Raw genomic sequence first — 12,559 nt, forward strand, 5'->3', positions numbered from 1 at the left:
GAACCGGCACCCATGTGGGATGCCGGACTGCAGGTGGAGGCTATACCTGCTATGCCACAGCGGTGACCCCTAGCTCCACTTTTTTTTTTTTGACAGGCAGAGTGGACAGTGAGAGAGAGAGACAGAGAGAAAGGTCTTCCTTTTGCCGTTGGTTCACCCTCTAATGGCCGCCGCGGTAGCGCGCTGCGGCCGGCGCACCGCGCTGTTCCGATGGCAGGAGCCAGGTGCTTCTCCTGGTCTCCCACGGGGTGCAGGACCCAAGGACTTGGGCCATCCTCCACTGCACTCCCTAGCCACAGCAGAGAGCTGGCCTGGAAGAGGGGCAACCAGGACAGGATCGGTGCCCCGACCGGGACTAGAACCCGGTGTGCCGGCGCCGCAAGGCGGAGGATTAGCCTGTTGAGCCACGGCGCCGGCCTCTAGCTCCACTTTTGATTTCAGCTTGCTGGTCATGCATGCCTGAGGGGTACTTAGGTCTCTGCCACTCACATGGGAGATCCAGCCTGAGTTCCAGGATCCTGGTTTTGGCCTGGCCCAGCCCTGGCCATTGTACACATTTGGGGAGTGAACCACTGCATGCACTCTCTCAGAGCCTCTCAAATACATGAAAATAAAAGTTTATTTATTTTTTTTTAAACTAGCTCAAACACAGATGTAAAAGTAGTAGTTTCTTACCCATTTGTCAACACTCACTTTTAGAACAGCAACAATATAAGGCAGCTGAATTAAGGACACGTAGGTTATAAAAGGCAGACATGAGTCATACTTGTAAAATATTAGCAAAGTAGTAACCAAGAATACTGAGTACACCCACCAGTCAAGTTTTTATACTCCGTACAACCTTGAGCAGGTTTTACTTAAGCTTTAATTTCCTATCTACTCCTACTCCCACTCCCACCACAACCACCTATGTACCTAAGGGCTTGTTGTGAAGATTCATTTAATCAATTGAATACTTGTTATTGGGCACATACGTTCTCAGTGGTTGGTTGACTGTATCTTATACTATACTCTTAGGGAAATGATTAGCAGCTTGGGTTTTGGCCCAAAAATCCCTTCACCTTCTACATAAAGGTATTAAACGGAATGATAAAGGGCATTAGGAGAGGCAAGTAGCTTGCTTCTAAAACCATTCCTCCCAGGTTTACACTCTGAATTCTTGTCAAGATCTCACTTAACACAGAGGCAGAATTGTAGAAAAACAAGTTTTCTAAGAGACCCATGCAATGATCTCTAATGCTTGAGTTTCTTCCCCGTGGTCATCAGGTCCTCAAAGCTGAGCAGCTCTTGCCTGGCCCGTGTCTCCTCGTATTAGCACATGGACTGGGGAGTGGACTACAGAGTAGGTGTACCAGGTGCTATTCCAGGGAGGTATCAGGCATATTATCTCAGCCCAGGCAACTTTCACTGGATTGAAGGCAGCAAAGAGCCTGGTGCAACTTTAAATATCTGCTCGAGGTCCCAAAGCAAGGAGGACGGCGGTTGAGAATCTCATCTTGCCGAGGAGAACTCTGCCCCTTCCCTGCAGTGATAGCAGCAAGGACGACAGCTGAGGAACACAGCTGTATGCTCCATTTTCGCTGATGAGGTTGGCAAGGGCTAGGACTGAAGAACTCTCCCAGGGGAACCAAACTTCCTTGAATATTTAACAAGAACACAGTGAACACAAATGAATTAGACATTGAGGTTAAAGTGGGGATATATACTTCTTGCCCTTGAGGTTGTAACTTCACAACTAATACATTTGAGCTAACAAGAGCTTATCAGTATGTAACTCTAACAACACTCATGTGTGTTGCTATGAAATGTTAGAAGTTAGGTGAGACTTGACCCCAGCCCTAAAATATGGGTCCATTTGGAGATACCGTTAGAGAACTTCTCATCAGCAGAGTAACTGGAACACACAAGGACCCTGTGGGGCTTAGAAACATGAAAGTGCTACATTTTACTAGTTTTATGTGAAAAAGTTTTAAAATTCTTGTGTAAATGGAGATTCAGCAACAAGATGCAAGAACAAGTATCTGTAACTATTATAACTGCTAAGAATTTCAAAATTTCAATGATTTACAAAGGATGCTTGACTAGAACTTGAGTTCAAACATCAATGACACCTTTTGTAAATTACCAGTAATTTATCACTTTTATTGTAAGCATAGGGAAAACCTAACCACCCCAGGAAGAGATGGCTAATCCACAACTTTTCACCCATTACCATAAATCTTCTAATAACAAAAGAGGAATGCAAAGGTGGGCCGGAGGCAGTGATTAAGCCACTCCTTGGGACACTTGCATCCCACACTGGAGTGCAGGCTGCAGTCCTGCCTACTTCACTTCTGATCTAACTTTCTGCTAATGCACCGGGGAAGGCAGATGATGGACCGAATGCTTGAGTTCCTGCCACACATGTGTGAGACTTGGATGGAACTCCAGGCTGCAGGTTTCTGCCTGGCCCAGCCTTGGTGAGGTGGCCATTTGGAGAGTGAACCTGTGAATGAAAGATCTCTGTGGTTCCACCTTTCATATAAGTCAATACATCTTAAAAAAAAAAAAAAAAAGTAACGCAAGCACTGAGATTAAACAGGTGAGTTTTATTATCAAATGTAACAATTCTACAAAAACTCAGTAGTATTGTGCTTTTACTGCCTATCTTAAAGTCAGAGTTTGGGCAAAGAGCATCTTAAGGCATTAAGTATAAAGAACTTTATTTCTGATCTTAAGTGCCAGTTATCACCAATTTTCACACATACAAAAAATGGTTATCTTCTTTAACCCTCACTGCAAGCAAGGTCCACTGCTGGCCAGGTAGAGGGGTAATGTTTGGCTGTCTGTTCAAGGTGTTCATCAAATTAATGTTAAGCAAATAAAAATAGCATGGCATTGCATCCAAGCAAAGGACAATATGAGTAACTTAAAGAAATATGTGCACTTAATCAAATCCTGTCTTCCTCTTTGGAGTACATGAGGCAGCAGTCCTAGCTAGCTAGTGTCTAATATTGCACTTTTGTAGCATAAACACAGCTAAACTCACAGTGCTAAACACTGACAACATCAGCAGCTGCGCTAACGGCATAGTGTTTACCTCTCAGTCTGGCAGGCTACCTATCGCTCTACACTTTTAAAAGTTGTAATTGTTTGACAGTTAAGGCATTAGAGAAAGAGGTTTAAGGCTATCTTAATATATACAAGCATTCACTTCAGTTAGTATATTGCTTTCTAGAATACACTGTTCAAATAGTCTTATTTCTTGTGACATTAAAATCTATGGAATTTGTTATTAAAGTCCAAACGATCAATAATGAAAAAAGTACAATATAAAATAATACATACAAAGCCACAATATTCAGTTACAGTTCAAACTAGAAATTACTAATGACATGTAGCTGCTTCACTTTTGGTTTTCGTTTTGGCCCCTACTTCTTTCTTATTTACAACTGGTACCTGCTGAGAGAAAGACCCAAACTTAACTACGTGTGTTTCGTTCGTGAAGGGTACACTATTCTGATTTGTCCACAGGTTTTAAAAAAATCATTTTGTTTTTTACTGTAAGATATCATCATGGCCAAGAGACTGGGCAAATATTAGTTTTATTCCCTTTCTTGAGTTGGCAATTTAAGTATTCCAAGACCATATGCTTGAAATACTTAGCAAGACAGCATCACTGTGCAAGACAAAAGGAGATGGAGAGCAAAGAGTGGGAATGCACAGAAAGGAAGCTTCTATAACAAGAGTTCATGGTGCAGGTGGCAGGCACTAGTGGAGTATTTTTGTATCCAAGAATTAAAACTTAGGAAACACCTATGGTTCCATCTTAGCTGGAAGTAATGGAGACGTTTGATTTCAGATTCACATTTTAAATGCCTGTTTGCAATCAGCAAGGGTCCAGATGGGCTGAAAGCCGCTTGCTACAAGGATTTGGCTTCACTGGCTCAAATTTTTCACTCCACCAAAAGATAAGGTACAGGCCCACTGTCCAATCATGTTTGCTGAAAATACTGCAGCCTGAGGGTAGACAAACTTCTCCTGAAGTTGCAGAAGTTCTCTTGTGTCTGATGGCTTCAGGATCACCATATATCTTTCAAACACTGAGGGGAAAAATAAAAAGAAAACATTGTAGTCTGTAAACTTAATTCTTAACAGCCACAAAACAGAATTCAAGTTCCAAAAGAACCAACACAGCTGCAAGATAGTCCACATTTTTATTATACATAGACATCGATGGCATTTCCCATAACTTGATACCCTTTGTGTTTGACACGTGTGTTTTCACACCCTCACTTAACCCAGTTCTTTTTTTCTTTTTTTTTTTTTTCATTTATTTATTTGAGAGGCAGAGTTACAGTGAGAGGTAGAGACAGAGAAAGGTCTCCCTTTTGGTGGTTCACTCCCCAGATGGCTGCAACGGCTGGAGCTGCGCTGATCCAAAACCAGGAGCTTCTTCCCCGTCTCCCATGCAGGTGCAGGCGCCCAAGCACTTGGGCCATCTTCTAATGCTTTCCCAGGCCATAGCAGAGAGCTAGATTGGAAGAGGGGCAGCTGGGACTAGAACCAGCACCCATATGGTATGCCGGCGCCGCAGGTGGAGGATTAACCTACTGCGCCACAGGGCTGGCCCCTCAACTCAGTTCTTTAGTGCAGACACTATTACGTTCATTCCTGAGCCTGGGACCCCAGTCTATCATAGCACTCTTCTGATATTGCCAGTTCAACACCATTATCAAAGTAAAACCAGCAAGATGGAATTTTTAAAAGTAGATTCTGGTGTCTAGTATAAGAAATTTAAGTGTTTGCTTTTATTTATTTGAAAGGCAGAGAGATCATACATCAACTGGTTCACTTCCCCAAATAACCTACAATGCTGGGGCTGCTGGGCCAGGCTGAAGCCAGGTGCCAAGAACTCCATCTGGGCTCCCATGTGGGTAGAAGGGATCCAAACACTTGAACCATCATCTGCTGTCTCCCAAAATGCACCAGCAGGAAGCTGGATTGGAAGCAGAGGAGCCAAGACTAGCACAAGCACTCTGATATGAGATGCAAATGCCCCAGATGGCAGCCCAACCCACTGCCCCACAATGTCTGCCCCTACTATAAGAAACTCTCAAAGTAGGCATCTGGCCAAGCAATTGAGCTGCCAGGGTCCCCTACTGGAGTGCCTAGATGCAATTTCAGTCTCTGGCTCCTGACTTAGACTTCTGCCATGCAGACCCAAGGAGGCAGCAGCAATGGCTCGGGTAGGTGGGTTCTTCCCATCCACAAGGGAGTCCTGGATTGAGTTGAAGGTTCCTGGCTCAGGCCTCAGGCCAGTCCTGGTCTTCAAGAGCATTTGGGAAATGCACCAGCAGATGGGAGCTTGTTAGCTCAATTTCTCTCTGCCTCTCAAATTAAGACAGACATTTTAAGATATCTGTTTTTAAGATTCATTTGAAAGTCAGAGTTACAGAGGAGAGAGGGAGAGACAGAGATCTGCCATCTGTTGATTTACTCCCCAGATGGCCACAATGTCCTGGGCTGGGCCAGGCCAAAGCCAGCACTTTCATCCAAGTCAACCGCATGGGTACGGGACTCCAAACACTTGGGCCACCTTCTGCTGATTCTCCCAGGCTATTAGCAGGGAGCTAGATCGGAAATGGAGCAGCCAGGGCACCAACTGGCACTCATATGGTATGCTGCCATCGAGGCAATGGCTTTATCCACTGCACAAAGCTGTCCCTTTAAACACTTTCTTACTAAGCAGATAACATGATTGTACCATACTGGCACACTGCAGATTATTTTATTTTTCAGAATAGCTCTCTGAACTAAGTACCATTAACATCCTACTTATTAGGATGGGGCCATGGCTCACTTGGTTAATCCTCCACCTGCGGCCCTGGCATCCCACATGGGTGCCGGTTCTAATCCCGGTTGCTCCTCTTCCAGTCCAGCTCTCTGCTGTGGCCTGGGAGTGCAGTGGAGGATGGCCCAGGTGCTTGGGCCCCTGTACCCCCATGGGAAACCAGGAAGAAGCACCTGGTTCCTGGATTCGGATCAGCGCAGTGTCGGCTGTAGCAGCCACTTGGGGAGTGAACCAACGGAAGGAAGACCTTTCTCTCTGTCTGCAACTCTACCTGTCCAAAAAAAAAAAAAAAAAAAAAAAAAAAAGGCGAGCTCATGACAAGACAAACTCACAGACCAAAGGACACTAAGAAGATAGAACTAAATGCATAGAACGCTGGGTTGGGTCCTGGAACAGAAAAAAAGTATTAATAGGAAAGCTGACAAAATCTAATTATCATCTGCAATTTTGATAATGGGGGAAAAAAAATCCTTTTGCCCCATGGATGTTGTAAGCATAGGAACAAACTTATTTGTATCAATATAGAACTTCACATAAAACTTGTTTATATTCATTCATCTACCTGGTTCTCATAGGAAAAAATGGTACAGATGTAAAAGTGATTTTATGTCCATTTACCGGTTAGGGAAATGTCACCTCAAGGACTGTCATCTTTATATGCAATAGTCAAGGACTGTTGTCATAGTATGTCAAAAGCCAAGCACATTCAAATTTAGGGCCCGATACCGTCTTTGAGACTTAAAGAACATGAAACTTGGAACTCAACAGTGAGTGAAAGACAACAATGTTGGCTGGGTTGATGGGCAAGGGTACAAGAAGATTGAACAGTGTGGCCGGCGCTGTGGCTCAATAGGCTAATCCTCTGCCTGCGGCACTGGCACACCAGGTTCTAGTCCTGGTCGGGGTGCCGGATTCTGTCCCGGTTGCCCCTCTTCCAGGCCAGCTCTCTGCTGTGGCCTGGGAGTGCAGTGGAGGATGGCCCAAGTGCTTGGGCCCTGCACCCGCATGGGAGACCAGGAGAAGCACCTGGCTCCTGGCTTCGGATCAGCGCGGTGCGCCGGCCGCGGCGGCCATTGGAGGGCGAACCAACGGTAAAGGAAGACCTTTCTCTCTGTCTCTCTCACTGTGCACTCTGCCTATCAAAAAAAAAAAAAAAAAAAAAAAAAAAAAAGATTGAACAGTGTGACTGGAGAATATACAAAATCCTTTGCTTCCATTCGCAATACAGAAAATATATGTCACTTCGGGACCACAATAATCCACTGAAATACAGAAAGTAATAGGGGAAAAGAATGAAAAGATTGGCAGTGACCACTTTTGGTAGCCAGCCTCACAAACCAACTATCACCAGCTCTTTTGGAAAGTAAAGGCAGCTGTTAATTTGCAGATAAAATACCTATCTCTACCTGGCCCCACAACCAGTAGGGAGTTCATTCTCTCAACTTATTTTTTAGGAAATTATGTTCATTCCCTGTGGCTGCTATATTAAGTTACCCAGATTTGGTGGCCTGAAAGAAATTTATTCTCTCAAAAGCTTGGAGCCAGAAGTCAGAAATCAAAGCATTAGCGGATAGTGCATCCGGGCAGCTGCTGCCACTCCATGGCTGTCTGCATCACTCCCATCTCTGCTGCCCTGGTCACGCGGCTGCTCCCCTTCCAAGTGTCTGATTCTCCTCTGCCTTCTCTAACACAGATACCCTTGATTGCATCTAAGGCCTACCCAGATAATTCATGATACTCTTCTGCTCAAGAACCTTAGCTTATAGCTTTTGCCATACAAGGTCAATGCTCTAGGAATGGGGTATGGATATAAAAGGGGTCTTCAAAAGCCTGCAGAATATGCGTACTAACAAAAAGCTACATATCAATTCTAAATTTTTAAACCAGGATAAATTTGTCTTTTAATTCTATTGTTCATGAAATGTGAAGTACCCTCCTATCTTTGGGGCTACCATTCAGCCCACAATAAGCACTTACCCTGTCATGATTCTATGGTCAACAGAAAAGAGATTCCCACCCTAAAACCAGACATATGGGATCTAGCTTGGTCATTAGCGGCATGCCTCTGTGCAAGTGCCCTGACCCCTCTGGACTTCACCTGCTCATCTGCACACAGCACCACAAGCACATGGCCTGATGTTTCACAGGGCTGTGCTGAGACTTACGTGAGCCCGAGGGAGATCAAGTGCTTACGCCACCCTCCTACCCAAGATGATTTGTGATGATCAATTTAGCAATGGTGAAGAGGAGAAAATATAGGTATACTCACAATATAAACTTGAGAAGAAAGAAAAAAGGTTCAAAGTTGCACAGGGGTAAACAAGAAGCTGAGAGGAACGATGTATTGTGGTTATTTCTGGGAGGTGAGATTAACTGACTTTGGGTGGAGGGTGTGTGTACCTGTCTGTATGCTCCACGTTCTTTACAAAGACCACAGAACTCTTTTATGAGCCTATTACTCAGTGTTGCTGAAACAATTCAAATATATAAATGGGGCGGGCAGTTGAGTGCACCAGGTTAAGCTGCTGTTTGGGATGCCCACATCCTGTATCAAAGTGCTGGCCAGAGTCCCAACTCCAGTTCCACTTCCAATCCAGTTTCTTGCTAATTCACACTCTAAGAAGGTAGCAGGTGGTAGCTAAAGTACTTGGGTCCCCACTACCCATGAGAGTCCAGGATGGAGTTTCTGGCTCATGGATTTGACCTGGCTCAGCCCCAGGTATGGAGGGTATTTGAATCTGTGGATGGAAGATTTCTGTCACTCTGCTTTTCAAATAGATAAATAAATCTTAAAAAAAAAAAAAAAAAGATTGAAAGTCAAAATTACACACAGAGAGAAGGAGAGGCAGAAAGAGAGAGTTCTTCTATCCACTGGTTCACTCCCCAGTTGGCCGCATTGGCTGGAGCTGTGCTGATCCGAAGCCAAGAGCCAGGAGCTTCCTCCAGGTCTTCCAATGTGGGTACAGGGGCCCAAGGACTTGGCCATCTTCCACTGCTTTCCCAGGCCATACCAGACAGCTGGATGGGAAGTGGAGCAACTAGGACTCAAACTGGCAGCCATATGGGATGCTGGTACTTCAGACGGCAGCTTTACACGCTACGCCACAGCGCCAGCCCCAATAAATAAATCTTTGAGAGATAACTTATGCCAAGTGTTATACACAATGCTCTGTGTAAATTTTTATAACTTTTTAATAGAAAGGAATCTAACTTTATTAGAATAAGAAAATTTAGACATTTGGATTTGAACAAAGCTCCTTATCATTCTATCATGAACCGAAATATATAAATATATGGTAGAATCAGAGATACTGAGTAATGGTTTATAGTCAATTTAGAACAATTCTAGCATGTCAAAACATCTTATTCCTAACCATTTCTTATTTATTTAAAAATACAGATAATTCATTTATCAAGCATTAAGGTGTTGAATAGTGAACATTTTGAAAGACAAATATGGATCAAAAAGGAGGGCATCAACAAGTTACAACTGTGTGCTCTATACCTAGACAATCTCCATTTCCACCACTTACTCTCTGTCCATTGTATTCTCTCACTGGACCAAGACATATTGAAGCCTCACTACCAGCAAACCAATTTCAGGAGATCCAACCATCAAAAAGAAAAAATAAACCACAACAATTCCCAAACATGCAGGGGCATCTCCATCTCCAGGGAAACCTAACACAGAATGCCAGGATCCTTTTAAAAAGTCTGTGTATTAATGGGGGCCAAAGGATATTATGAAAATATGATTTTTGCAAAATCTTCTCAGGGTTCTTTCTCTATGGATTTAGTCTTAGAAGAGGATAAAAAGACATGCAATGGAAACCATGCAATCATTTTGGAATAAAACACAATGACAAGAATATTCAATCCCATACATATAAAACTGTAAATTACTGATCCAGAGTAAAATAAAATAAAAACATTACACTAAGAGAAATGTCAGTCACAAAAAGATAAATCATTCCACTTTTGCGGTACAATCTGGAAAGGTCAAATTCATAGAGACAGAGTAGAATGATGGTTGCCAGGGGCTGAGAGAAGAGGGTCTACAGAGTTAGTGTTCGATGTGCATGGAGTTTAGTTTGAAAGATGAAAACGTGCTGGAGTTGGATGGTAGTGATGGTTGAACAAAACCAGGGAGGTACACTTAATGCCAATTGACCTATACACTTTTTTGGGGGTGGGGTGGTTAAGGAAGCTGGCTGTCTACTGCTTTTAAGAGGCCAAAGGCAAATGACACTTAACATTTGTTAGGACTGTCAATTATGTTATGTATCACTTTACCACAAGATTTCTTTAAAAGGAAACCAGAAAAAGGGTATCGAACCCAAGAGAATTAATGTATCATCCAGTGACTCCACTCCTACATATCCAAGAGAACTGAAAATGAGGGGTACTCAAATAATTGAATATTCAAATCAGCTCTATGCACAATAGCCTGAAGTTGGAAATAACCACAAGTGTCCATCGATGGGTAAAAAAAAATGTGATCTATCCATACAATTGAGTATTATCCAGCCATAAAAAGGGATGATGTACTGATACATGCTGCTACATGCATGGGCATGGATATTTAGCCTACTGGTTAGTACTCTAAGACACTAGCATCCCACATTGGAGTACCTGGGCTTGACACCCAGCTCTGACTCCTTAATCTAGCTTCCTGTTAACATAGACCCAGGGAGGTTCAAGCAACCGAGTTCCTGGTACTCATGAGGGAGACTGAGACCAAATTCCTGGCTCTTGGCTCTGGCGCCTGCCTAGTCAGAGGCATGTGGGGCGTGAAGCTGCGAATGGCAATCCTCTCTCTCTCTCTGTCTCTCAAAAATACAAACCAACCACATAAGGAGAAAGAAGTCAAACACAAAAAGGTCACATATAGTAAAATTCCATTTGTGTCAAGTATCTGTAATAAGCCAATCTATAGAGACAGAAAAAATATTAGTCTCCAGGTGCTGTGGGGGGAAAAAAAAAACAAAAAAAGAAATGTTTCAGAACTAGGTAGAGGTGGTAGTTGTACAATGTTGTGAATATACCAGAGTCATATAGTTTAAAATTTTTAATTTCGTGTCAGAAATTTTATATCAATTTTTAAAAAGCAAACAGCCTATATTTTATATGATATAGTTAAGAATTTCCAAATTGAAAAGTTTTCCCTTATTCTAAAGCAACATACAATTCTCATTCATAATGAGATAGATAATGCTTAGATACTATTTATGTAGATGACAAAATTAATCCCAATTTCCACGCCTTCCAGAATTTTCTTTACAATGTATTGTTTTTTTGAAAGGCAGAATTACTAGGAGAGGAACAAAGAGAGATCTTCCTTCTGCTGGTTCACTCCCCAAATGGCCACAACGGCCACGGCTGGGCCAGGCTGAAGCCAGGAGCCCAGAGCTGCTTCAATGTAGCCCATGTGGTTGGCAGGGGCTGAAGCATTTGTGCCACACTCTTCCGCTTTCCCAGAGTTGGGAGTTGGGTCAGAAGTGGAGCAGCTGGGGCTCAAATCAGCCCACATATGGGATGCTGGTTTTGCAGGCAGAGGCTTAAGCTGGTATGTTACAATGCCAGTCCCTAGGATTTTGTTTTGTTTATTTGAAAGGTAAAGTGAGAGAGAGAGAAGAGGGGACAGAGAGGAAGAGAGACATCCTCCATCTGCTGGTTCACTCCCCAAATGCCAGCAAAAACCAGATTGGACAAGCCAAAGCCAGGAGCCTGGAAATCTATCCAGGTCTCCCACAAGGGTAGCAAAAAGATGGGCTATCATCATCTGTTTCTCAAGCACATTAGCAGGAAGTCCTAAGTATTCCCTTATGGAATGTGGACATCCCAAGCAGTGGCTTAACTTGCTAAACCATATTACCCACTCCCATCCTTACAGGACTTCTAATACTCTCGCACCACACTAAAGAATAAAGGGAACTTCTCCATCTGACTCCTAGAATAACTTAAGGCACTTCTGTTTGGCCCTAATTTAGCTTGCACATCATAGAGCCTTACCTTCTTTTCTGAGGATGGTCTAACTGCTGGGACCCTTAAATACAAACCCATTCTTTGGGCAGAGCTCTGGCCTGGTCATTTGTGTGTACAAGTCCATCCTCGGTTGCATACTAAAATGCAAGTTAAAACAAACAGGATCAAAAGATGGACAAACTGCCACTATGGATGGTTAATATCTTAACTAAACAGATCTACCAACAATAGAATAGGACACTTAAACTCTAAGGAACAACATTGGTGCAAACCTTATATGTAACTGCTAACATCAATTCTTCTTTCTTAATCAAACACCAGAAAAATCTCTTCTAGGAGAGAAGTTAGACTGAACAGTAGATTAAAAGACCACCATACCACAGGGGACCCAACACTTAACATCTTGCTAAGAGTACAATTTCCAGAACACCATAGATATGACTAGATCTCATGTGAGTTATACATGAACACCAATGTACAAGAAGCTCAATATTTCCAAATCACCCAGTGAATTTTCAGTAACATTAGCTGTGTTGGGAATATCAATCTAATTCACTCAGTAGGGCAAGCAAGTGAAAATCTTAGAGTAAGAGGTCTGAAGAGACAATGACTATAGTCTGTACTTCGAGGAGAAGCAAAACCACCATTTACTAAAAATGCAAAGCTGCTGATAGTAAAACGTAACACAAAGAATGGATAAAAAAGTTAAAGGAATTGTATGAGGGTACCTGGGAATCCATT

General features: G+C 43.0%; 1 protein-coding gene across 1 annotated transcript in view; it reads right to left on the reverse strand.

The window, feature by feature from the left end:
- Positions 1-3,999: 3,999 nt before the first annotated feature.
- The window catches only part of ESRP1 (epithelial splicing regulatory protein 1), a 63,200-nt gene continuing 54,640 nt past the window's right edge, over positions 4,000-12,559 (reverse strand). Inside the window, exons 15-16 of the mRNA XM_062189500.1 lie at positions 11,846-11,955; positions 4,000-4,082 (exon numbers count right to left, since the gene is read on the reverse strand). Of these exons, the coding sequence (XP_062045484.1) occupies positions 11,881-11,955 (75 nt within the window). The 3' untranslated portion in view covers positions 4,000-4,082; positions 11,846-11,880. The remainder of the gene's footprint in view (positions 4,083-11,845; positions 11,956-12,559) is intronic.

Source organism: Lepus europaeus, chromosome 4 (assembly GCF_033115175.1).
Source record: "Lepus europaeus isolate LE1 chromosome 4, mLepTim1.pri, whole genome shotgun sequence".
NCBI classification, from domain to species: Eukaryota; Metazoa; Chordata; class Mammalia; order Lagomorpha; family Leporidae; genus Lepus; species Lepus europaeus.